The sequence below is a fragment of the Sebastes umbrosus genome, chromosome 1 (genome assembly GCF_015220745.1).
Source record: "Sebastes umbrosus isolate fSebUmb1 chromosome 1, fSebUmb1.pri, whole genome shotgun sequence".
NCBI classification, from domain to species: domain Eukaryota; kingdom Metazoa; phylum Chordata; class Actinopteri; order Perciformes; family Sebastidae; genus Sebastes; species Sebastes umbrosus.
In genome coordinates, this window is record NC_051269.1 from 28,895,625 (window position 1) to 28,923,181 (window position 27,557).

Here is a 27,557-nt window from a genome sequence, read left to right on the forward strand (position 1 = left end):
GGGGATGTTTCCGTCTGCGTGCGTGGCCGCTCGACTGCTCACCCTCTGGATGAATGTTTTATTTAATCATGTTTTTATGAGATGTTTTGTGTGTTTCTAAGACGGAGTGTGTGTTTGCAAGTCTACGTTAAAGGTGCAGCGGGTAGAAATGGAGCAAATATGATTAAAAACGGTCACTATATCCTGACAGTAGTGTATGAGACAGGTAATCTGAAAAAAATCAGTGTGCATCTGTGTCCTCCGGTGCTCCTAACGGCATCTACAAGATTTCACAGACTAGAGGAAAACAACCAATCAGAGCCGAGCTGGAGCCTTGCCGTCTCTGAGCAGCTGTCAATCACTCACTAACTCCGATCAAACGTCAAACTAGGCAGCGCTGATCAAATATGAATCAATATTCTGTTACTGTAATGCCTATTTCTCGCCTCAAATGTTTTCAGAAACATCTTGTAGTGTACTGCTTAGTTGTAAAATGAGAACATTTGTGACCCGGCAGCCATGTCGAGATCTGTTGAGGAAATACCAAGCACCGCCCACCAGCCGGAGCACAGCCAATAGGAACGCTCTCTCTCTCTGAAATGACCTGTGATTGGTCAAAGTCTCCTGTCACAGGCTAGATTTTTTAAAGCCTGAAAACAGAGCCATGATGAGAAGTCTAGTTATCTCTCCGAACACTTGAATTACAATATGCTGAAAGGTTATTATGGAGTTTTTTGCCCAATGATGCCAAAAATATACTGCCTACTCCCTCTTTAAGTGTGTGTTATGCGTGCACTTAGAGCTGAGGAGAATTAACATCAGGAATGTGCTCATGTCTGGTGATAGCTGCCAAGTAAAATGGGGCTCCGTCATGCAGGACAACCTGGACCTGTTTGGATTGTACCCGTCAGATCTGAGCAGTCAATCTACGCGAGCCTTTGTGGCAGTGAGAGGCAGCAGAAGCTATTAAGCCGAGCAGAGTAATCAAATGTGAACTTAATGAAGAGCTGTTTGGATGTCTGGCTGAGATTTCACCATGTACTCAGCCCCAGAGTGGTAATCAACCACGACTGCTATTTGTACTAGAGTGAGTGTGGGAGCTCAGACGGCGGAGGCTGCGACCTCCCTCACTTCCACATGAGGATTAAATCGAATTCAGCAGCGGAGTTGGGGACCGAGCACAAAACCACAAGGTGTGTGCCGCCATTATCAAGTTAGTCAGTTTAGACAAATCCCTTTGCCACACCACCGCCGGAGCACACGCTGTACGACGTATAGCTGCACAGGGAGAAAAATGACAATTAAGCCTACTTAGCATGCTGCCGAGGGAAACGCATTAAAGAAGATTATATGAAATTCTTTAGTGCCTTTTCATAAGACTGGTACAAGTCTCAGTGTGACGCATGAGCTCCTCTAGAAGGTTCTCTCACATTCACTACACATGTGCTAAAATAACCTGAGCGCTGCTGTGACACCTGCAGATAACAGACAGACAAACTCCTCGCCATGACTTTGTAAAGATGAAACCGTGATTAAGAAGTAACACAGGAAATCTTAATCACTGATCTTGTGAATATTGATATACAGATTTTACATTTGAGCCTGAAGTTTGCTGCCATTTTTAGGAGTGCTACCTTTCAAATAAGCTGACATGAAAGTTAGAAGCACTTTCAGTAGGGGGGTAAGAAAATATTGAGTATCGCAATATTATGTTTGGTGATACTATATCGATTCTCAACAATAATATAGATTTTTAGTTAATAGTTTATATGCAGAGATTAACTCAGTCAATACTTTATTTCTTTTTTTTGCACAGACATGCGTCCTGTCAGTGTATCTGTGATAAACGCAAATGCAGTTTATCAAATCTGATTGCACAAAAAAATGTAAACTTGTTTTAACTCAGATTTTATGCATATGATATGCAATATATTGAATCGTAACCCCTGTATCATGATATGTATCGTATCGCTAGATTCTTGCCAACACACGACCCTAACTGTCAGTCAAAGTCACCTTTTCGCTTCCTGCAAGAGAGTAAGATGAGAAGATTGGTACCACTCTCTTTCGATCAGTTTAGCTTAGCACAAAGACTGGAAACGGGGGGAAACAGCTAGCCTGACTCTGGCCAAAGGTAACACAATCTGCCTACCAGCAACTCTGACGCTCACTAATTAACAAATTATATTTTGTTTGTTTAATCTGTACAGAAAGTGGACGAGTGTAAAAACTACAATTTGCCATTTTCTTGGCTGTGAGCAGTTGCCAGGCAACCAGGAAGGAAGTTACTGCCCCCAGCTAAGAATGAGGTTGCGTCCGAAATTCCATACTAACATGCTATTTAGCAGAGATTTTTTTAGTATGTCCGAATCCCTAGTATGAAACAAATAGTACGTGAATTGCTACTATTTCTGGTAAAATATAAATATCCCACAATGCAACGCGGTAGTGACGACAGCATTCATAACAGACGGTGAAGGACAGCTCTGTAACATCAATAACGCTTCAATTTAACAGTAAGTATAAGATTTCACTTTGCTAGGTGTAATAAAGTTTTCGAATTAGTTCAGACTTTGATTCTCACACATTGTTGTTTTGGTCACATGAAGTTGGCAAGGGTTACCATGGTTACACGCCTCGAACTGGAGGTTTTCAGGAAGTGATGACGTAAATTACTGCTCAGTGTGTCCGAAAAGATGCATACTACTGTTTATTCACACAAAGTATGTTGAACGATATACACAATAACGAGTATAGTATGCGATTTCGGACGCAGCCATAGTCAGGCCCATATAACCCTCCATTAAACAGTGACTTGTCTTCTTTACACCTCGTTTTTTTTGTACGGATTAAGAAAACAATAGACAACGTAATTAGTGAACTTTAGAGGAGCTGGTAGTCAGATTTTGTTACGATCGACAGAGCCAGGCTAACTATTTCCCCGTTTCCAGTCTTTGTGCTAAGCTAAGCTAACCAGTAGCTGCTGTAACCTAACATTTAATGGACAGATACGAGAGTAGTATCGATCTTCTCATCTCACGCTCTTCCAGAAAGCGAATAATTGTATTTTCCAAAATGTCAAACTATTCCTTTAAGACATTTTAGCGATCTTGATAGCCAGTTCAGTCAATTCAGCATCCCATCCACACATTCTGCCCATGTTCAAAGCACCTCATCATCTCCAAACTATAAAGAAGGAGTGACATTTCCACAACATATTCAGTTTAGTAATGGTGTGTGTAGGCTAGTAGAGCAAACAGTTGCCCATTCTCCTCCCAGATGCATATCATCAAAGAGGCCACACTGCCTACACACATGTGTTTGAGTGTGGGAAATCCTCCATAGTAAATGTAAATATCACTTAGTGGATCATTTTCAGAATTACATTCATTGGGATTTATAATATCACCTTAAAATGTTTATCGAGTATTGACCACAAACACCTCTCACTGTGTGTTTCTGCTCAGGCGGAAGGCAGAAATAATGACTGTGGGTCCATGTGAGGAGATTTCTGCCACTAAGTGAAGGGTGAACGCCTGCTTGAGGGATTAGTGTTACAATTAGGCTTATGTTAGGGTTATGGTTGGGCACTTTGTGTTTAGGATTAGAAGTTTGGATAAATCTAAATCACAGTTGCATGAATAGTGACCTCTATGCTGAGCGTGTGCGTCGTTGAAGATGTATTGTTTGTGTGTGTGACGTGTCTGAAAATGTCAGTTTTGGGGACTCTTAGGGATGCTGAATTTTCTTCCTACGGGGAATGAATTCATAATCTACAATAGGTCTGCTCTGTCACACTGAAAAAATGGATGTCAGTAAAAAAAAAAAAAACCTGTAGCAGAGGTTTAAATGGATGTGAATGAATGTATTTGTTGTGTGGGCTGATGCAGAAAATAGACTTTTTTTGTCTGGTGGAGGAACCAAGATTGGAAACGTTTTATGAACAAAAACACAATTTTTATCTGAGCTGGGAGTGAAACTCAACAATGTTTCCGACAAGCAAAGTAATATGAAGCTCGGCATTTATCTTGTACATTAATGATTTGAATAGATAGGTTCAACAATAAGCGATATAGCCTCCATTATGCATTGCACAACACAGGCTGTCCTTTCAGACTGACACAGTGGAGCCCATGTATGCTGTTAGTCATCCGACCTGTCCCTGACACCGCCTGGCCTCGGCGTTAAAGGGTGAACAACACTGGTTCCTGCTACTTAAATATAGAATAGAGTTACTTTAGGTATATTATATACAGTCAAGATATAAGAAATACAATAAATTTGCACAATTGTTGATGTCCACACTAGGCCTGCAGGATATGAGGAAAATCTGCGATGTGCGGTAACATTGTTCAATATTGCGATGACGATATGACTTGCGATAAATAAACAAATATTGAAGTGTACGTATTAACTATACCTATATTTTAAATATAACTACGCTAAATGTTGTTTCTAAAGCAGCAACAGTAATGTTTACAAAAGCAAAGTCACAAAAGCCAAATTCAGTAATATCTCACTGGAAAATGTTAATAAAATAAATAATATTCCGGACATGAAAATACTGAGTGAAGCTTAGAAAGACTGAATAACACAGACACATCAGTCAGTATCAGTCCTACTACAGTTTAATAACGGGTTTAATAACAGGTTTCAGTAACCATCCCTAAATATACAGATTTTTCGTATTCATCGCGTTTCAGACAGCCTTTTGCGATGTGTTTATCGCGCATGTTCACATTGTGATTACGATGAAAATACAATTTATCAGTCAGCCCTATGAACCCTGTCCAGCTGACAGAATGACACAATGTCAGATATTTAGCAGTGATGTGTACAGAACTGCAGTTGTTGCTAACTTCAGCCTTGTGTGAGGTTTTTAATCATGACTATCGGGTTGTTTTGAAGAGTGTTCAAGACACAACACTATCTCAGTCTTCTGATCAAATTCACACCTGAAGGGCAACATAGCCATGTGAAGGACCGCCCCCTCTTCCTAACATACAGCGACCGAACGAACTCTGGCAAATGTAGCACGAAAAATTGTTCAGATATACTACGAGCGATGTCACTCTCTATTACATAGAGTGATATTGATTAACTGTCAGTTACTGTCAGCGTCAATTTTGACCTGTGAGAAGAGGTTGGAGGTGCGCGAAACTTCTCATAAATTGAACCAGGGCAAGCACTTTTTATAAATAAACTGAAACAATCTGATGTTCGCACGTTCACATCACGTCCAGTTAGGACGAGGTGTGCTGCTGCTCAAAGATTACAGCTTCATCACTAATGAAAATTCTTATGACACATGATACAACTTTCTCTCTCTCTCTCTCTCTCTTTCTCTTACACACACTCTTATACACACTCTTACTCATGCAGATATATCAAGGGAATATGATCTTTTGAATAGATCATTCCCAGACTGATAATAGTCACTGCTGCTGTAACACCGTAAAGTGAAATGTCTGTTGCTTCCTCGGATATATCAAGGACAAGTGTATAGATTCAATATTAAAGTGCTTTTCACATAAAACTAAAGTGAGTTACGGTTATAAAATCAAAGTGATGGTTTTAATAAGTTTAACAAACGCAGCTCAGTGTTTTGGACTTCAGATTTAAAGCAGCTATAAACAATATTTTTTATTATTATTAGGATTTAGTGGCATCTAGTAGCGAGGCCATATCAACTTAAAGGTGATATGTCGATGTAGTATAAACCCAAGTAGCAAAAAAAAAAATCAGTTATTGCAGGTTTATAGATGAAATGTCTGCATGTTAGCATTTTTTTTTTGTGTGCATTTGTTAAATTAAATTCTGAAAAAATTAAAAACCACGGTGCAACCTGATGATGCAAGGGTGCACCCCATCAATTATGAGTGTTTGCAGGTGGGAAGTTGCAAACACTTCAGATAATTGTCAATCTCTCCTTTTCTATTCTCTCTCTCATTAGAAGTATTTTGCATTTCTCTATTTTCAGGGCATTGATTTCTAGTCTCCACAATGCTGAAAGAAAAATGGCAAAATGGATCTCTGCCTTGGTGTCAAATGAGTAATGTTAAACCTTTCGGTCATCATGCAGGAGGGATTTCTGTCATTTTGTCCCAAAAGAGATAATAACCACTGGGTAAGACAGATTTTCCAGCCATTACAGCCTCCACCTCAGCATCTGGTCTTAGCTACAAATCAAAGTCTTCTGGCAGGTAGAGCTTAGCAGTTTCCTGAGCCTGCGTTCACCAGTGATTTTCTTTTTCCTATCCTTACCGTCATGTATTGAAACTAGCTGTGGTGTCAAACGTTGCTGGCTAATGTATTGTGAATATACACATGCGTGTTGATCATATCCCCTCATATTCTTGCAGAGGGCCTCCTGAGACTGTGTTCTATCTCCAATCCTTAAATAGCTCCATCTACGTAGATAGTGTATCTCAATCAGTGGGTCACTGCTCTAAAGTGGGTCATAGGGCTGTTCTGACAAACCTGCCCGCATGTACCCAGAGCACTTAAATACATGTCAGCTTTTAAAGACTTCAGCTGTGTTTTCAGGTAATTATGAAAAAAGCTTGGGGAGCATCTTACCACTGCCAGTTAAAAAAATAGTCCAACATTTTTCGAAATACGCTTATTTGGTTTTCTTGCTTAAAGTCAAAAGAGAAGATCAATACCACTCACAAACTCATACGTTTGGAGGAAGTGCTATGCTATGTTTTGTTCAAAGGTAACAAAATCCACCTACTAGCATTTCTTAGGCTCATTGATTAACGTGTTTTATTACACAGCTTTGTTGAATACTCGATTCTGATTGGTCGTGTAATAAGCGGGATAATGTACAACTAGCAGGTCATTGTTGTGAAATAAACCCCTTCAGGGCGATGCAACGATGACCGACTCGCTGTACATTATCGCTTACATATCTCATTTGTTTAGTCTGTGCAAAAAACAAAGTGTAAAAACTAAAATTTGACGTTTTACTAAGAGTTACAGTATGTGTGGGACTATAACTTGGCCGTGAGGACTGACTTCTGGTCTCCTCTGGTTGCCTTAAGCTGCCTTCACGTGATAAGAAATTTCCTCTTGGCTCACCATGAGGTAGGGCGTAGAGTCTCACAGAGGCAAAGCGTAGTGCAGGTATAATATGACATCAAAAAGTGTGCAAGGAACGCCATTTACTGCAACAACAACAGTTGCAGCTGTAATCTCATTGCTTGTGCTTTGAAAGGTCAGCGGCAACCAAGGTCAGAGTTGAAATAATTTGAACTTTGAGCGAAGTGCTCAGTAGCAATTTTGAGCGGTGCCCCACGCCAAGTGTAGCACTTTCACCTAGTCGGGCAGCACCGCTCTCCACGTTGGAAAACAATGGCACAGCCAGAGCAGAGCGATTTTACCGCTGATCATGTGTGGTCGTCTTTAGAGGGGCTGGTAGGTGGATTTTGATACCTTGTTTCTTGTCTTTATACTAAGATAAGCTGATATCTGACTCCTGGCATTCTCTGCTCAGGTAGACATTACTCCTCTATATCTTTACATTGCAAATAGTTGTTTGATGCTATATTAACGCTCTGATCGTCGTATATAGAACCTTTAAGGCTCAAAATACAGTACTTTCTTTCATGAAATAAAAAAGAAGAAATAAGGGGAGTGAGTATTTTTTTATAAACGGAGCAGCTTACTGTGACCATTACAAATGAATACCTTCAGGGCTCTAAGATTTCACATCAGGTGTGACGCAGTTGTATTGTCAATTGTGTGTCAGTTGGAAATCTATGGCTACATCTGAACAGAATGTCATTAGTACTGTTCAGCCACATTAACCATCTGTGTAATGATGTGGCTGAACTTTACTTAGCCTCTGTGTTGTTTTTCCTCAGGAAAAGCTGCTGACCAAAGTACTGGATTTTAGATCTGCTCAGTTATGCAGCGGGTTTCAGTGTGTCATATAAAGTATTCAGGCAGCAGCCGACACTCTTTTAGTTATGCACTGATCCAAACAACGTAGCTGTGTTAAATATACGCTTCCTCTTTTATTTGCATTAGCTGATTTTCTTCATGCACTTTTAAACGATGCTTGTGTGACATAAGGTCAACAGTGACAAGGAGGATCTAACAAATGCACTCTGTTTTCTATACTACCCTCAGTTATCTGTAAACAATAAAGTGGTAACCTTTTGGCCATGTGGATGTCATTGTGGTGACAGTATCACCCCAATAACAGCCAAATGCTGGGCCAGCTCTACCAAATGTTCCAACAGAGAAGTCCACAGGGGAACAGTGCCAGGAGAAACACCGGATGGTGAGTTAATTAAGAAGAAAGGAGCCTGTGCTACTAAATTAATACGCTTAACATTTAAGGGAGGAAGAATAAGGAAACCAGGCATTTTAGATAGAGACGACTCACTTCAAAACACACTTAAATGGATGTTTGAATGAGGAAAAATGAAGAAATGATTCAAGTTCGATTTCCTGCTGTGACAATATGTCAAACACTGCCGTCACACCACTTAAAGCCTCGGGGGACAGCGCTGTCCATTTCAGAGGACTAGTGATCTCTCTTTGCAGTGATGTTACTGTACTTTCATGGAGTGAAACGATGCAAATTCTTTCATTAGGGGCTTTTCCACAGGGCTCCCAATTAGCAGCGCCTTCTGAACAATTTGAGACTGTTCGTGGAGGTCTCCTCTGGGAAACAAAGAGCAGTTTAGACCCAATTAAACTCGGGGGTTTGTTGGTGGCCCAGGCTCTTTGCTCTGGCTACAGTACAGAGACAGTGAGAGAAAATCTTTAGAGGTCTAGAAAATGGAAAGAGACGAGTTCCAGGCAAGTCTGAAAAAAAAAAACCTTTACTAGTAACATATGTGGTTCAAAGGGCTTTAAAAATTAAAGGGGCAATCAAAGAGGTTAAAGAAGTAATTTAGCTTTGCTTGAAAGGGAGTAACATGCAGTCGAGCTTTCGTCACAGCAAGTGACATGTTGGCTAAGGTCTGTTGAGGTTGGCTTCAAAATGTGCGTGTTACATTTACAGGCCAGTAAAAATCCACGGAACTGGGTCAATTTTACTTTAAACCTGCAGAAGGCAGAATGTTTTCGGCATCATTGGGGAAAAAATCCATAATAACCTTTCAGCATATTGTAATTCAAGTGTTCTGAGAGACTTCTGCAGCTCCTCATGGCTCTGTTTTCAGGCTTTAAAAAATCTGACCAATCACAGGTCATTTCAGAGAGAGAGCGTTCCTATTGGCTGTGCTCCGGCTGGTGGGCGATGCTTGGTATTTCCTCAACAGATCTCAACATGGCTGCCAGGTTACAAACTTTCTCATTTTACAGCTAAACAGTACACTACAAGATGTTTCTGAAAACATTTGAGGTGAGAAATAGGCATTACAGTAACAGAATATTGATTCATATTTGATCAGCGCTGCCTAGTTTGACCGTTTTATCGGAGTACACGAGTGATTGACAGCTGCTCAGAGACGGCAAGGCTCCAGCTTGGCTCTGATTGGTTGTTTTCCTCCGGTGTGTGAAATCTTGCAGATGCCATTAGGAGCACCGGAGGACACAGAGTCACATGATTTTTTTTCAGATTATGCACTACTATCAGGATATAGTGACCATTTTATAAAAATAACTTTTTAAAATTATATTTGCTCCAATTCTGCCTACAGCTGCTTTAAAGCATGTTTTTGATCCCTTGTTGTTAAATGTATATGTAGCTGAATGATGCTTCATTAGAACAATAATAGACCGATCTATGTGGATTGTATGGTCACAGTTAGTTTCCCTCCATAAGCTCAGATGTGTAGTGGTGCCAGCACTGCGTCACTGCTGTGTATCAGTATGATTGTTCAGCTTATCACCTCGGCTGTCTGTACAGGCTATGACCCCCTGAATACCAACAGTCATATTGTGATCTGCAGGCAGATAATAGTGAGCGGTTCAAAACAGCCCCCCCCCCCGTCGCCCCCCCGACCCTGCGAACACACACCGTCACAGACTGGAACAACTTCTGGAAACTATTAAGCCTCACAGTCCCACTCACGCGCTCCTCTGTTTGGTAAGAAAGGAAAAGGGCGTTATCAAAGGGGGAGACAGATTTGTTAAATTCTTTGCAGGTGAAAAGGGGAATGTGAGCTTATTATTGTTTGCAGAGGTTAAATGCTTCTCATTCATCTGGGGAATGTCGGACTTCTGTCAATGAACACTTCTACTGCAAGAAAATGTCTCCAATAAGGAGTACTAGTCACTGCTGTAAAGATAATCAGGTTTCTAAATTTGACATTTCATTAAATTCAGTACGACTTTAACACGCATGACTGACTCAAACCACAAGCTGCATTTTGTGAGATTCATCGTCGAGCCATAAAGGCTTCCCTCTAGCCTTTGAAGTCATTTTGTTGCACTTGGCGATCCAGTGCTGTGAGGTTCTTAGGGAGTAAAATCCACATAAATTACCACCTTGAAGATAGACTTGGATAGCCTGCAATCACCTGCAGTTTCTCCCTCCTCCTCCTCCTCCTCCACCTTCTCCTCCTCCTCCTCCTCCTCCTTGGTCTACAGCAACAGCTGAGAAATGCTGCGTTAAAACAAACTGTGCTTTGACACACTGTTATTGTTTTAGTGAAATTTTCCTCTGCGTTGATTTGATGAGTCAGCCTTGTGCAGTATACCAGAGGAGAGCTTAGCTTTACTTGAAAACCCAGTGGGATGCAGAGGCTGCTGTGCTTGACAGAGCCTCTCAAGGAAACATATTGAAATTTGTATTAGACTTAAAGCAGCAGTAGGTAGAAATGGAGAAAATATGATTCAAAAAAAGTTATTTATATAAAACGTTCACTTTATACTGACAGTAGTGCATGAGACAGGTAATCTGAAAAAAATCATATGCCCTTTGTGTCCTCCGGTGCTCCTAATAGCATCTGCAAGATTTCACACACACCGGAGGAAAACAACCGATCAGAGCCGAGCTGGAGCCTTGCCGTCTCCGAGCAGCTGTCAATCACTCGCGAACGCCGATCAAACGGTCAAACTAGGCAGCGCTGATCAAATATGAATCAATATTCTGTTACTGTAATTCCTATTTATCGCATAAAATGTTTTCAGAAACATCTTGTAGTGTAATGTTTAGCTGTAAAATTAGAAAGTTTGTGACCTGACAGCCATGTTGAGATCAGTTGAGGAAATACCAAGCACCGCCCACCAGCCGGAGCAAACTTTCTCATTTCACAGCTAAACAGTACACTACAAGATGTTTCTGAAAACATTTGAAGCGAGAAATAGACATTACAGTAACAGAATACTACTGTAATTCCTAGTCTGACCGTTTGATCGGAGTTCGCAAGTGATTGACAGCTACCTCCGTTGAATGAACAGCCAATAGGAACGCTCTCTTTCTGAAATGACCTGTGATTGGCCTCCTGTCTCCTGTCACGGGCTAAATATTTTAAAGCCTGAAAACAGAGCCATGAGGAGGTGCAGAAGTCTAGTTTTCTCTCAGAACACTTGAATTACAATATGCTTAAAAGGTTATTAAGGATTTTTTTTTACCCAATGATGCCAAAAAATATTCTGCCTACTGCAGCTTTAATTGAACTAATAGAAATACAACAGTGTTGTCATCACAACCAGACACATTATATATACACACTACAGCTCAGCAGAAGGCTCCAGAAGCTGACATGACACCCATCATGCCTCTCTCTCTGTCACTGAAAAGGTAATGTATCTGATTGCTTTTAAATTGATGCACTGATGTGTAAACAAGTGGTTTAATAAGCAGGTATACTGGGGCCTATATATGCTACAGTTTCCATCACTGAATGTGAGTGTGTACATCCAGAAGAGAGCATGGAGGAAATGTGCTGCTGTGACATTGCATATAATCTTCCCATGTGGCAGTATAAAACTGGGAGACAGAAACAAAAGAGCGCTTTAATTGTCTCTCCTCGGTTTCATCTCCTCCACGTTGCTTCATTCCTCCAGGGCTCAGACTAAACAGCTCTCATGCAGACACACAACAACACAATACATCCTGCTGATCACCAGCATCACACACTTGTTATAGTTTGTTTTATATCTGCTTACCGTCAATAGCTCTGGTCGGAGGAGCGAATACTTCCAAACTGTGCAACAATCCCAAGAAAAGCAATCCTGTTGCCAACATGTTGGCCGCGGTGCGCAACATTGTTACGTCTTTATCTTGGGAGATTATTAGTCATCAATCGGCTCTGTTGGTTGCTGTCAAAGCTGGAGGAGGTTTGCAGACAACAAGGCGACGATCAGGCGGTGATGCTCCTCACTGGAAACCCGCTTTCTGGCTGCGCAGTGACAGACAGGGATGCTGCTGTGTGTGAAGGGTTTTTTTCCTGCAGACTGTCAATGCAAAAAAAAAAAAAAAAAAAGGCTTCTCCCAGCCCTGTGTTTGCTGCTGCTGCTGCTGCTGCTGCTGCTGCTTTCAGGGGCTCCTCGGATGCATGCACAGCCCTGCCACAAAGGCTACTAGCAGCAGGCTGAACTAGAGCATCAAGCTAGCCTGCCTGGCTCGCAGTCGAGATGAAGGAGGAGGTGCTGCTGCTGCTGCTGCTGCTGGCGCCTCCAATCATGCAGTTTGTCCGCCTTTTGTTCTCCCCAGCCTCAGAGAAAGAAGAAGCCACAGGAGGACATAAAGTAAAATGTTGCTCTTCTCTCCTCCCCACCACCTCTGCTGCTGCTGCTGCTGCTGCTGCTGCTGGCTGCAGATTGAGCCTGAAGCCTCCAGGAGCTCAGTCAGTCAGTCAGTCAGTGTGGCTGAGTGACGTCGCAGCAGCAGCTCGGCTGGCCCTCCCCTCTCTCCACCCCATCATCCACACCATCCATCCACCATACACCCCACATCATACACCAGCCACCTCCACCATATTAAATCACACTGTTATTTTACTGCAACAATGCTCTGGATGTTCTGTCTCAGCACCCAGGCTTCATTATTTCAGTGCATAGCCCTATGCCATGATTCTTTTATGTATTTATTTTACTTTCTTTTTCATTTAAACCTGCAGTAGGCAGAAAGTTGTTGGCATCATTGGGCATCATCTGTCTCCCAGTTTTATACTGCCACATGGGAAGATTTGCAATGTCACAGCAGCACATTTCCTCCAAGCCCCTCTGCTGGATATGTACACTTTTACACTCACACATCCAGTGATGGAAACTGTAGCATATATAGGCCCCAGTATACCTGCTTAAACCACTTGTTTACACATCAGTGCATCAATTTAAAAGCAATCAGATACATTACCTTTAGATGCTTCAGTGACAGAGAGGCGTGATGGGTGTCATGTCTTTAAATAATGTCAGCTTCTGGAGCCTCCTGCTGAGCTGTAGTGTCTATATAATGTGTCTGGTTGTGATGACAACACTGTTGTATTTCTATTAGTTCGATGAAACCTGCAGTAGGCAGAATATTTTTGGTATCATTGGGTAAAATAATTTCATAATAACCTTTCAGCATATTGTAATTCAAGTGTTCTGAGAGAAAACTAGACTTCTGCACCTCCTCATGGCTCTGTTTTCAGGCTTTAAAAAGTCTAGCCCGTGACGGGAGACTTTGACCAATCACAGGTAATTTCAGAGAGAGAGAGAGCGTTCCTATTGAGTGTTCCTATTGGCTGTGCTCCGGCTGGTGGGCGGGGCTTGGTATTTCTTCAACTGATCTCAACATGGTTGCCGGGTCACAAACTTTCTCATTTTATAGTCAAACATTTGAGGTGAGAAATAGGCATTACAGTAACAGAATATTGATTCATATTTTATCAGCGCTGCCTAGTTTGACCGTTTAATCGGAGTTTGCAAGTGATTGACAGCTGCTCAGGGACGGCAGGCTCCAGCACGACTCTGATTGGTTGTTTTCTTCCAGTCCAGGCCAAAGGGAGTTACTCTCCCCCAAAGAAACACTGAACTGCCTGAAACGCCTTGATTGAAGTTTCGCCTTTTCTTCCGTAACGTGGTGATGTCACAAGTAACTAATCTGCATAATACCCCTGTAGCGGCTAGTTTTGCACGCCCTCAAACAAAGCTAGTTAGAGCGGAGCTGGAGCGGAGTCTGAAGAGTTTGGTTCGGTCGACCAATAACAACAGAGTTGGCCAGCTGACCAATCAGAGCAGACTGGGCTTTTGAAACAGAGCGTTTCAGACAGAGGGTGACAAGAGGTGCTGCAGCACAGCTGGTATGAGAAAAATTAAGCGTTTTTTTAAACATTAAAGCATGTAAACATGTTCTAGTAGAAACCCAAAATACAAGTAAGCACCTGAAAATGAGCATAATAGGTCCTCTTTAACTTACAAGTAGGCTACTTTGAAACTTTGTTTGTGGTGCTAATGTTGATCATGGTTATATGTGGGCCTATCATGATTACCGAAACAACAACAATAACAATGATGACAATGATAACAATAACTAATGACAATTGCTTCTCCCCTCCAGAGCTTAGCTAATGGTTATAGAGCAGCTAAGCAACTCTAATCAGTATTTAATTAGACACTAGAAATTGGGAATAATTAGAGCACGTTACAAATGAAAAAACAAACAAACAAGTAATCAAATTAGGTATCCATCAGACTGGTCAATAATTAGATGGTTTAAAGGTTATATTGATAACATTTTTACGTAGACATATATATTTTTTTAAATAATACATCCACAGAGCTTTTAAAAAGGTGCTGAAGAATAGCAAGGCTTTTTCTAAAAAAAAGTCATAATGACTGTAAATTAATCATTTAAAAAATTTTGAGGGGTGCAAAATGAATATTTTGTTTATCTCCATGGAAGATATCTGACGTTTGGTTCCCTCTTCTAACAAGGCATGTCGGTATCTCAGGGTCATAAGCGATCAAGTTGCCCGTTAGTGTGGGGAAAAAAAATGGATAAATGGCATCTAGTGGCTGAACGTTATCAATGTTATCAATTGCACCTTTAATAAAAGGTCTCTTAAAATAGATACATTTAACAGTTTATGTGTGAATAGCAAATAATTACAATATGAAGAAAACTTAAATGTATATTAATTGATACAGTGACAACTTTAAATCAAGATTAATCGAGAAGATTTTATTGCTCCCCGCAAAATCAATTTGAGTGCACAGCCTAAAAATCTGGAAATCATTTCCTGTATTCAAAAGTAATTAAAACACCATTTTAAAATGTAAAGTGAAAGGTGCATACTTAATCCAATACACATTTGCCACCTGGATCCCCATTTATGTTTCCATTTGGCAGTAATACTGCAGGTAGTGGTGGATCCATTAAGCTTAAATTACTTATGAATTCATGATAGGGCACTATAATGTGAAGCGGCAATCTGGATTCATTAGGCTTCCTTTTCCAGCCCTCCAAGGATGCAGCCTTCATGTGAGCTTCAGAGGACAGAAATTTGACAAAATCATCATCACAAAATCCTGCCCTCAGTCTCTGGAGGACCAAAACTAGTGACTAACATGCAAATTAATTTTCGGATATTGATGACCATAACTAGGTATGTCTTTCAAATTCTGCCAAAAGAAGGCTACATTAAGTGACATTTGGAGGAGCCTTAGGAATAGTTGTGTTAACCCATCATGATGAATATAATCTTGAAATGAGGACGCCATATCACCCACTTCTACTTGTAAGTGATCTACTCAAAATTTTCAAAACTGCTGCATTGTCAAAAGGTGCCAGATGCAAATGGTTTCATAGAGAAGAAATTAAACAAGGCAAGTTTATTTGAAATCAACAACAAGGCAATTCAAAGTGCTTTACATAAGACATAAAATAAAAGCATCAAGACAAGATATAAAATAATCCAGCACTTCTCCTCCCAACTCATCACATACTGACGTTTTGTTTAGACCTCTCGGCGTCACTTTTCGGTCGCAGTAAACACATGCTTAACGTTGTGTATTAAACAAAAACTTGCTTAGGTTTAGGCACCAAACCCACCTAGTTAGGTTTAGGAAAAAACAACATGGTTGGGCTTAAAACTACTATGTTTGTACGGTGAAATTATGACTTGTTGTTACATTGGTTTCACACGCCAACGGCCATGACAAAGCCTTTGTATTTGACACCCTGGGAATGAGAACAGGCTTAAGAATCAAGACAAAATGTTCATGGAAGAACTCATATAGATGTGTGCTGCCTCCTCCTGCTTCATGGAAGGCATAATGAGAAAGAGATCAACCTAGACTAATGCATGCAACGACTGACCGCAATGATCCCTCACTGGTTTCCCAGCCCCGAATACTGCAGATTGTGTTTTTTTGGAATGTACTATATGATCAAGTCAGCGATACCACAAAAGCATCTTATCACCCTCCTCACCTTCTTTAACGACAAAATGACAGTTTACAAACTTTACTTCCTGTCTATCCTTCATGGATTATCTCTACTGCTATACTGATGACACCCAAGTGTACATATAAGCTACAAAGAGGTACAGATACTTCCAACTGAACAGCTTTAAGGGTTAGTTCAGGTGTTTTGAAGTGGGGTTGTACAAGGTACTTATCCATGTGTGTTACTTACAGTAGATGATGGTTCCCCCAGGAAGTGCTGGAAAACGTTGCTGGGGAGAGGGACGTCTGGAATTCTCTGCTAAGCCTGCTTCCCCCCCCCACCCCCACCCCCCGACCTGGCCCCGGATAAGCGGAAGAAAATGGATGGATGGATAGATGATGGTCGGCACGCCCCCAGCATCGTGAAACAGACAGGAGTACCGACACAGGAGCAAAGCAATACAGTACTGTGGACGGGGCCGGCATTAAAACATATTTTAACCACCTAAAATAAAGGCACTCCTAAAAAAATGATATCTAATATATATATATTTAATTGTATGCTATATTTAGAATATTTACCTACAGCAAACTAAACTGAAAGTGAAACGTATCTATACTGTTTTTGTAATTTGAGTCTACTGGCTTTGGAGAGAGCATAGGTAATTTTCAGAAAGGAGAAGGGATGGGCTGTCTGATGGCAAGATAAAGCGGAGAAAATATTCTAAATAATAAAAAAAAGCACTGCATTACTTTGCTCCGGTGTCAGTACTCCTCTCTGTTTCTCCAAGCTGGGGGCGCACCGACCATCATCTACTGTAAGTAATACACCTACTATGGATAAATACCTCATACAACCCCACTTCAAAACACCCGAACTATCCCTTTAAAGACTTAGGCTCTCTAGTTTGTACAAAACAGTAGGTGCAACATTTTGTCCCATAACCCACATACCTGAACAGCTCTCCAAATCGGTCACAAATCCTGGCATAAGGTTTGGCTCTTTACTAAGTCTCCCGAAAGACATTGCCAGAAATACTTTTCACAAAACAGAAAAGCTTCTCCGCTCTATCTTATCAAGTCTGCTGCAGTGCACTGTTAAGATTCATGGCAGGAGGCTGCAGACACTTCAGGGCCCTATTGATATTATTATAGATTCACCATCACTTTACATTTACCCTGTACGCTGCTTGTTGCTGTAGGTAAAGAAAAAGTCCAATCCAGTAAGAAATGACATGGAATATACTGTAGTCACTGCTGTGCAAAGAGTAGAGCATGGTAGGTAACATATAACTTCATTTGAGGACCACAAATTCGCAAAAAAATCCACATTTTATTTCATTAAAGAGCCCCCTGGGGAGCAGAAGCTATTCCACCAAAAAATACATATCATCTTGTGCTAGAAATGGTGCTAGATCTTCAAATGTACATAAATGTCTTTGACAAAAAAAAAAATGGTTTTGAATGATACAACATAGTGTGCAGTAAAGCATATGAAGTTATCGCTATAAAAGTGGAATCTTACAATGCTTTGATTAATATAATTGCTTTGATTATAGTTTTATATACAGCATATTATCCATCTGAGCATAAGTGGGGATGTGAGCTGAAGCCAAACCATGAATCTCAGAGTAAAACAGTGCTGGATCAGAGCAGCAGAGACCAAATTATGTCTTTCCACACAAATTGTTTGTTTGCACATAAGGCCAAAGTGAGATCATATTTCTCTAGAAGCTCAGATACATGAAACCTAATAATGAAAGCCTTGGCAAACAGCTCGTAAGAGAAAAGGCCAAGGTCACATTCTGCTGGTTTTTAGAGTACTTATCACAAACAGCAGACACTTATCCTCATGTTGTATTATTTTTTTGACATTATATAACAAGACTGTGCTATAATCGTAAACAAGCTATCTGAAAGAAGACTGTTTCAAATCATCCTGGAGATGGAGGAACTGCATTGATAATACGCCCGTTGTATTGTTTTTTTGTCATTTCTTTGATAAGTCTCGACACCCAAGTCACAAGTCATGTCCAAATTTCGTGGCCTTGACTTTCAAAATTGTCATAATGTGTTTTCACCACATGGAATGTCCTTTCAAAGTGTAAATACTAACAAAGTATTGGGAGTGACCTTCAGCCGTTAAGTTCTCTGAATATTTTGTTGCTCTTTGGGAGAGAAATAAGTCATTCAAGGCTCAAGTCCAAGTCAAGTCACAAGTCAACGGTGTCAAAGTCTGATTTGTGATTAGAGTTTAATCCAAGTCATATGACTCATCCATACCTTTGGTGACATTTATCTTTGAGTCTTCACATCTCCTCATATCCTGGTGAGGTTAATTTTGTGCCCACGATACGAAACAAAATACTTTATTAATTATTAGGAGGGAAACTGAGTGCCACCATACATAGAGGACAGACATATGCATTTCAAAACAGGACAAAATAAGGGGATAGCACAGCACTGTAATAAATAGTGTAAACATCAACATCATGTGACTGCATGACATCATCACCCACATATTCATAGACACCGACATTACTACAATCCCCAGTGCAACCACCTAGTCATCAACATTAGATCATCATCATTATCATCAACAGTACGAATGAAAAGAAAAAACATTTATACATTCAAGAAACATCTGATATAACCCATCAGAGATGGAAGGAACATGGTGGCAGGTTAATGAACAGGGATTTTAATCAAATCCTATTTACATGTTCAAGAAAGCACAAGTGATTTTTTTTTATTTAAAGACAGCAACACATATGCATACAGAAGCATCCTTATCATGCAGATTTTTTTTACACTTTTATAATTTATACAACAGTGTAGAGTGATTATACCACCACAGCCACCCAGACATGTCTGAGAAATGCTGCCCAGCACTGACACCTAGTGGGTCTACACTGCCAGTGTTACATTTCCAAGAACAATAGGCTCTTTGTGTGTCAAAAGAAAAAGAAAAAACACCTATATTTAACATAGCACCAAAGTGACTTTTGGTCTTAAGTATTCTTTTCTGTCTCCCAAGCCAAAGTGTGCCTCTTTCAGAGATTTTTTTTTACAGTGATACAATTGAATAGAGAAATATGAGTCATGATCTAAATATTATCCAGCAAACCACTTCACAGAGCTGTTTAGAGAATGATAATGTTATTCCCACTTGTCAGTATAATGGCAACAATCGCCACCATTATATATCTATTGAGCTCACACTGTGCAGACGGCGTGAAGGGAAACGGATTTTCATTTTCTGAAATGAGGCTGTGGCAGACAAGACGCCACTTTAGACAAGCTTTGTTCTGTGTTGATTCAATCAGGATTGTGGTTATGTCCCCCAATTCACTCTTCATCCTTTAATGTTTTTATTTGTACTGAGGTGATTGGCAAACCTTGAGCAATTCTTTACCAATCAAATGTTGACTTCCAGTCCAAAAATGTCCTCATACCAAAAGCTTTTACGCAATCCTGACTTAACTAAAAACAGACATTCAGTGGAAGAAAAAGGAAAAACAACTACAAAGACTTTCAAAATAAAGACATCACCACACACACACACACACACACACACACACACACACACACACACACACACACTACAGGCATGCACATGTGTGATGCACACACATTTCCACAGAAGCATTTTACATAATTCTTTGATCAGTTTGCCACAAGCCGGCACTGTTTTCCCAATTTCTATAGAAATTTGTAACAACAAAATGTTTGTCGAAAAGCATTTCTGTTTTGTTTGTCTTTATCTCTGTTTTCTCTCATCACGTCCACCATTCAGTGAGAATGTCATCATGCTTATTTCATTAGTGGTCAGTTTTCATCACCGGCTTCACACATTTCTTTGCATTTTGAGCATTTATCTGGGTAGTTTGTTCAGATGGAGGAGGAGAGACGTCACAGTGAAAGCGAGAGATGACATGCAGTAAAGATAAAATGAAATGCATCTGGATTTTTGTTTGTCCCATACTTTATGTCTTTCACTCACCCCCTTATCAATGTCAGTATCAAGTTCAGTCAATTTATATAGCCCAATATCACAAATCACACATTTGCCTCAAGGGGCTTCACAATGTACAGCATTCAACACACCCTCTGTATTCTTACACCCTTGTTTCGGATAAGGAAAAACTTCCCCCAAAAATGACTCTAACGGGGAAAAAATGGAAGAAACCTTAAGAAAAGTAACTGAGAAAGGATCCTTCTGCCTGGATTGACAGACATGCAATAGATGTCCATAACTCTGATGTTGAGTGTGTATGATTTGTCCTTTATCTGGCATAAAGGTTTGTTACTTAATGTAACGGTTCCCAACCTGGGAGTCGGGAAGCCCCACAAAAGGGGTGACAGATGAATCTAAGGGGTCACAGTATGAATATCGAGGTAGAAAATAATGAAATACAAAATTCTTTCACACAAATCATTATTCTTTTAAAAACCTTTCTCTAGTCTTTGCTTTTTTTCTTGTAAAAAAAACCCATCTTTTTATCTTTTCTCATGTCCAAAAATTATTAAAATGAAACAAACCTGGGAAGGGAAAATCACTCTTTGACTGAACAGTCCAAACCTCATGGACATGCAACACCTGTGTCGAGGAGTCACAATTAGACATGACTTCATGTTAAGGACTCACAAACAAAAGGAGTTGGGAACCACTGACTTAAAGCATTGTTTAATTGTTAGAAGACACATATACTTAGCTTTTACTGAGCACAGAACTACTCAATGATACTGCTGTTTTTACAAATATTCTTTTGGCTCATTGAAAGGGAAATGTTGCTCTGTGATTAATGTTTAATATCATCTACCAGCAGGTGGAAGCATAACACAGAGGACAGACATCCTGATGGAGAGCCATCCAGAGCCCCTACAAACATCACTTTCATTTTAATCTTATTTACAAAGGTCAGATCTCAGACTTGTGCGTATTCAACAACAATATGAAACTGAATTAGCGTCTCTGTTTGATATATTTTCGAAAACAGAATCTCTTTGCGTCACAAAATGTATAAAGCAATAAAAGAGAAAAAATAAAGAAATGAAAACAAATGTATGTACATCTGTAAGAATGTTAACCATTATATGCAATGTCTTCTATCACTGGCAATATTTCCATTCATTTCTCATTATAATTCTGTCTATAGCCTCTTCACAGTGAGAGTTGAGCATGTTAAAAGATTGCCATCATTTGTGGCTATCTCATGTTACACATCAGACTTGATGTATCACGACTACTCTACTTTTACGTCATCTTTTCTCCTCTCTTTACTAACTAGTCAGGTGTGTGTATGTGTGTGAAATAGAGACATAGAGAGAGAGATCAGCTCTAATGGCTTATGCTGATATTTGACCCTGCAGTCATTAGGATGTGACTCACCGATACTGTATAAACACTCATTATTCTGACATTTTGCGCAGCATTAAATGCCTCACCTCATCCATCTCTGAGCAATTTTCTTTTTCCATCTGTAGCCCTGACGTATTGATCTGGGCCTCTGCAGCATCATGGTGTAACATCATACTCTATCTGTTGAATGACTCACGTGTTACGCTGTAGTTTAGAAAGTTCTCAAAGATTCAGTCATGCTTCTTTGGTGAAAACTCATTCTCTTTTTCAGGATTACTGTCTCGATTGCCAGCTAAATCATTATATCCTGATTACCTTGCCTTGTTTGATAGCAGAGAACTTTCAAATTATGGTATGATAGTAAATGAAAATGCTGAATAGAGAATGTGAAAGGTGAAGGAAAGAACTTTTAAAATAAAGCCAGTTGTGAGATGTTAGTAGGTCCCCAATATGTTGCAAGAGAAGATGTGTTAAAGGAACAGTGTGTCACATTTCGAGGGATCTATTAGCAGAATGGAATATAATATTAATAACTATGTTTTCATTAGTGTATAATCACCTGGAACTAAGAATCATTGTGTTTTTGTTGGCTTAGAATGAGCCCTTCATATCTACATAGGGAGCGGGTCCTCTTCGGGGAGTCGACCATGTTGCTCCGCCATTTTTCTACAGTAGTCCAGAACGGACAAACCAAACACTGGCTCTAGAGAGAGACTTTCACGTTTTTACGTTACCTGAAGGCCACCGTAATTCTCCGACATGCGCCTGAAACTGTGAGCCACAGAGTCAAAACCGTGTTACCGCCAGCCACCGTCTGACTCATTGCTCCTAAAAGTAGTGTTATTATGGTAAGGATGGCCTCTGAGCGAGGCGAACGGCGTTACCGCGGTTTTGCACTCGACAGCTCACATCTGCAACCACACCACTAGATGCAACCAAATCCTGCACACGGTACCTTTAAAGTGAGGCGTCAATGAGCAAAAGTGCAGCAGCAAAAGCACTTCCTCTTTACAAGTCTATCTCAAAAGTCTGACACTGCCCGAGTTATTCCTCTCCTTGTGAGATTGATTTTCACGTCATTAAATATCAGAGAGCTGCTGGTTATTAGTCTCGGGATAAAAAAGACCACTCCTGAGCTGCTGGGGAGTTTCTTTCCAGGGCGATTTTTATTGTCGGAGTAAGTGAAAACACCATTCATCTGGTTTGTGTCATGACTGGAGTAGAAGTATTTCATGCGTCATTCTTTCATCCACAGCTAAGGCCCATGATGCACCTCCGCCCAGCTCGCTGCAGCTGTGATGGAAGCCAGGTCGAAAGAAGCCCAGAGAGGGGAAACAGGTCGGTGCTGGTTCTCACACTGCGTTACTGTTACGATACATGACGTTTCTACTAATCCAACTAACCGAGTACGGACAGTTTAAAGAAGTAATATCAATATGTGGTATTTTCAGATGAAACTCACCCTCCTGTCTGCCTACACACATTCATAAATCTCTAAACTGCATCATGATTTGGGCCTACATCATCACTCATCTTCCACACTCCTTCTCTCTCCCTCCCTTCGCCGGTGCTCTCGTCCTCCCCTCCCTTGCTTCAGAGCCAGATGGATTACCTCATCAATCAAAGTTCCCAGAATCACGTCCTCTGTGTGTGTGTGTGTGTGTCCCACCAATGCAGTGTCTCCATTCAGTAGGAAAACAGTGTGAGGTATACTCACTGCAGCCATTTTGTAATGACAAAAACAAGATATTTCAAGTAATTACTTTATTATTCCTCTCTATTCAAATGCTCATTCTGTGGGGGAGTCGCACAGGAAACTGCTAATCTCGCCCAAAGCCTTTTTAACGAGAAATTGCATTATCAAAATGTCTTGGGGTGGCCGTGACATATTACGGATGTCAGTAACCTTTTACGGTTGCTGAGAAGGACACACTAGAAGAAATCTAAAATCAGAAAAATAATCCAAGACATCACATGGCAGGGAGGAAGAGCAAGACAGGGGCTTTTACTTTGACAAATAAAAGTACATTTTAAATAAGTTGTTGCAAGTATATGTCCAGTCATAAGAAAAAAAATACTTTTAGAAGACTTTTTAAAGTCATAATATTATATTATGTTTTTATTTTTTTTAAAGGGTGACCAGCGCCCCTCAGAAGGTGGTGCCCTAGGCAACCGCCTATATGGCCCATGCCTTAAGCCGGCCCTATTACAATTTTAACAATGCATTAGTGATACAAATTGATTTTAAAAAAAAAAAACAGACATATTCATTGATTTTAATCAAGAATAGCAAAGTCAAAAATGGCGCTATCAGAGTTCAAAGATCTTGCCCCCCCCCTTTAGGTTTTCTAACAGAGAGGAAGCTTCACAATGTCGTACAGTCTCTGTAATTTTCTTTCCTCCTCGAAAGGAACAATTATGGAGCGGGCGATGCTGATAACACCTAAGGAATTCGAGGCATGCACAAACAGCCCTTCCCCCATCCGCTCAGCTCTCTCTCCCCTTCCCCCTTACCCTCGTCCCCTTCTCTCCTTCCCTCCTACTCCATCACCGGGCTTCGCTTTCTGCCTCTTTACACTCAAATCTGTTGCTCGGATTACTTCCAGCTGGAACATAGAGTAAATAGAACACTCAAGAGATTCTTGAAAAGTAATTTACAAAAAGAAAACAAAAAAAGACGTAGAAGAAAATCTGAGTTTTTTTTCAATCAGGTTCTGCTGGACTCGATAGAAATAGTTGTGATATTGTGCCAGAAGACGTGTTAGGGCCAGAATTGTTATGCCTTTTAATCACAAATACAAAGTTTCTCTATGTGTTCTATTTGTTTTTGAGGGAGACCCTTACACAATGGATGCATATAGATCTCATAAACAAAAGTCATTAAACTGGATGTATAAACTTTATAGGCTCTGTAGGTTCAGCTCTAATTTGAAGAACCTATATACTGGGGATGAATTAAAAAAGTTTGAGGCTTTTGGCAGTCAGGGGTGCGATGCACGTCTTTGCCAAGGGCCCCCAAAAACCTCGACCACACTGCTTTTGTTTGAGCTATAAAAAAAGGAGACAAAAGTAATGGTATGGACATGATCTCACTACACATATACATATATTTACCATGAAAATACAAGAGGGATTTATCCGTGTGGACACATGCTACTGACATTTATTTGCTTTTTGTTCCCCTCAAGCCTTTCTCACCAAAACTTCCTCTTTCACACTCTCCCTCAAAAACACATTCCAACCACAGGGAATGCTTGACTGATTGTCTGAGTGTGTGTGAGGGTGTGTATGTGTGTGTGTGTGTGTGTGTGTGGTCTGTTCAGCAGACGTGTAAAGTAACTTCTCTCACGTGAAGCCAGCCCATACACCCATCTGTTTGTCTGTGCTGAAGAACACATCATTTTACTGTTTCTGACTGTATTTACTACGACAGGGATATAAATAGCGCCAAAATATCCTGCTGATTTTTTCCCTGTTGAGTGAAAGCACAATTATAATTGAACATATGCAGGTAATAAAAAGTCATTAAAAAAAATGCTGTTTGTGAGCTCAATATGTGGTATTTTATTGTATGTTCATTATAGCCTGAAAAAATAGTTTATTTTGAAATTCACATCATTATTTCTGACACTAACCAGTCGAGCAAATGCCAAACGAAAACTGCTGCTGCTGGATGAATTATGTGAGATGTATATATGGTTTATGTCTTATGATAACTACCATGGATAACATTTATAGTTTGTTTAACTTGAGCTACATGCATGTGCAGAGATTCCTTCTAGATGTAGTTTCTGATGAAGTCCAGGTCCGCTTTGTAAGAGTGTGTATTATTTTCTGCCCTTCTCACACAACTTCCAAGTGCAAACTTTTAAAACTGAACATTTCCCTTTATCCTCTTTTCTTTTTTTTGCCCGCTCCTTTATGTTCAACCGCTGTGAGCTGTCCTTCCCCCTCTGTTAGCCATTCTGACCTTGAACCCCACACTGACGGTCTCAATGACCGAGCCCCTCTCTCACACATGAACTCCCTGAACCCGTCCACGCCATTCATATCCACTTTCCTAAACACACACAAAGGCTCTCCTTCCTCCCAAACAACAGCCCACTTTGATGACAGAGGTTCACCCCCACGCCATTGATGCTGTTGTGTGTGTGTGTGTGTGTGTGTGTATGTGTGTGTGTTGGTTGTTCACGTAGGCAAAGGGTGGAAGGGTGGAAGGGTGGTATTTCCTCAACGGTGTTGTTCTTAAATAGGTTGTATATACGGGTGGTAACGGTTTTGTTGTTTTTTATGCTAAAGTTGCCCATTAAGATAGGATAAGATAAGATTATTTTAGATAACCCAACCGGTTGAGACAGATGGCTGCCCACCCAGACCCTTATTCTACCCAAGGTTTCTATCTGTCACACCTAGTGCATGCTCATGGGGGAACTCTTGTTGGTACTCTAGATCAGCGGTCCCCAACCTTTTTAGCGCCAAGGACCGGTTTAACGTCAGACAATATTTTCACGGACAGGCCTTCAAGGTGTGGCGGATAAATACAACAAAATAAAATGATACGACCGGCATAAAAACAGTGGTATATTGTAAATATAATAATAAACGTGAATGCACTGTGTACTCATATGCAACTTTATTAGCAGCGTCCTCTTAACATCGCGCCAACAACATAACATGAGTATCATCCTCTCTGCTCCCTAACGCTCTCTGGTCGCTATGGTAACGTTTAAACATGCCTACAAAAATAAGATACAGATACACCACAAAAACGAATATAAAGTGCATGAAAAAATTAACTCACCATAACGCTAAATCAATGTGAGCCCTGAGCTTGTTTCTCTGCAACGAGACGGTCCCATCTAGGGGTAATAGGAGACAGTGACACCCGAAGTGTGTTGCTTATGTCCAGTCTACTCCGTAATTTAGTTTTGGTTGCTGTCACTGCAGAAAACCCCGCTTCACACAGATAGGATGTCGGAAATGGCAACAGGGTTTTCAGTGCTGTTGTGGCGATCTCAGGGTATTCTGCCGAGACTTTAATCCAGAACACCGGCAGAGTTGTTGTCTCGAACACACTTTTAAGGCCGCCGTCATTTGCGATCTCCAGCAGCTGATCTTCTTCTTGCACAGACATGCTGGATTCTCCTGGTTTGTTGACAAATGGGTCGCGGATCCATTCCTTGGCAGTTCGTGGGTCTTTTGTGGTTGGGAAGTAGCGCTCGAACTCTTTTAAAAGCAAAGACAGGTGATCGTGCACCAGCTGGGAGAATGAAGGCTCGGGCTCAGTCTCACCCAAAATCCCCGCTAATGTTTGAAACATGTCCAATATGCCTCTGTTCACGCGCCGTCCCCACAAATCCAGTTTGGCTTTAAATGCAGCTACTTTATTAACGTATCACTACGATGTAACGGAGAGAATCCGGTCATTTTTCAAAATAAAACATCATTCAGATTCAGATAATAAATAAAACGGAAATAATGTAAGTTATTTATTCTTTCTGTGCGGCCCGGTACCAAATGACCCACGGACCGGTACCGGTCCGCGGCCCGGGGGTTGGGGACCGCTGCTCTAGATTATAGATATACGGTCTAGACCTGCTAAATATGAAAAGCGTCTTGAGATAACTTCTGTTGTGATTTGACGCTATATAAAAATAAATTGAATTGAACTGAATTGCATTGAATAACGACAAAAAGAGGGACCATGTTTCAGCACAAATCTGGACCAGATGAAGCCAAGGTTTTATGGAATGACCTTTGACCTGTGTTTTGAAACACGGGAATGTTAGAGTTCTCCCCCACATCGAGGTAAATTAAACTGAAAGAAATTAGGCACCACCTCTTCTATCCCCAATGCAGATCATTAGGCAGTTCAGCAACTTGCACACACACTCCCACACACACACACACACACACACTCACACTCTCCCACACA

The 27,557-nt window shown here is 40.7% G+C and overlaps 1 protein-coding gene and 1 long non-coding RNA gene across 8 annotated transcripts in view; one reads left to right on the forward strand and one right to left on the reverse strand.

The window, feature by feature from the left end:
* Positions 1–12,715, reverse strand: part of LOC119490457 (low-density lipoprotein receptor-related protein 1-like) — a 115,820-nt gene extending 103,105 nt beyond the window's left edge. For all 7 annotated transcript variants that reach the window (XM_037773911.1, XM_037773885.1, XM_037773905.1 and 4 more), the window contains exon 1: positions 12,055–12,715. In XM_037773911.1, coding sequence (XP_037629839.1) covers positions 12,055–12,154 — 100 coding nt within the window. In that variant the 5' untranslated portion in view covers positions 12,155–12,715. The remainder of the gene's footprint in view (positions 1–12,054) is intronic.
* On the forward strand, positions 681–26,067 carry LOC119490500. Its single transcript, XR_005207419.1, has 3 exons — positions 681–2,495; positions 22,878–22,960; positions 23,220–26,067. It is a non-coding gene; the product is annotated as an uncharacterized LOC119490500 (long non-coding RNA).
* The last annotated feature ends 1,490 nt before the right edge of the window (positions 26,068–27,557 follow it).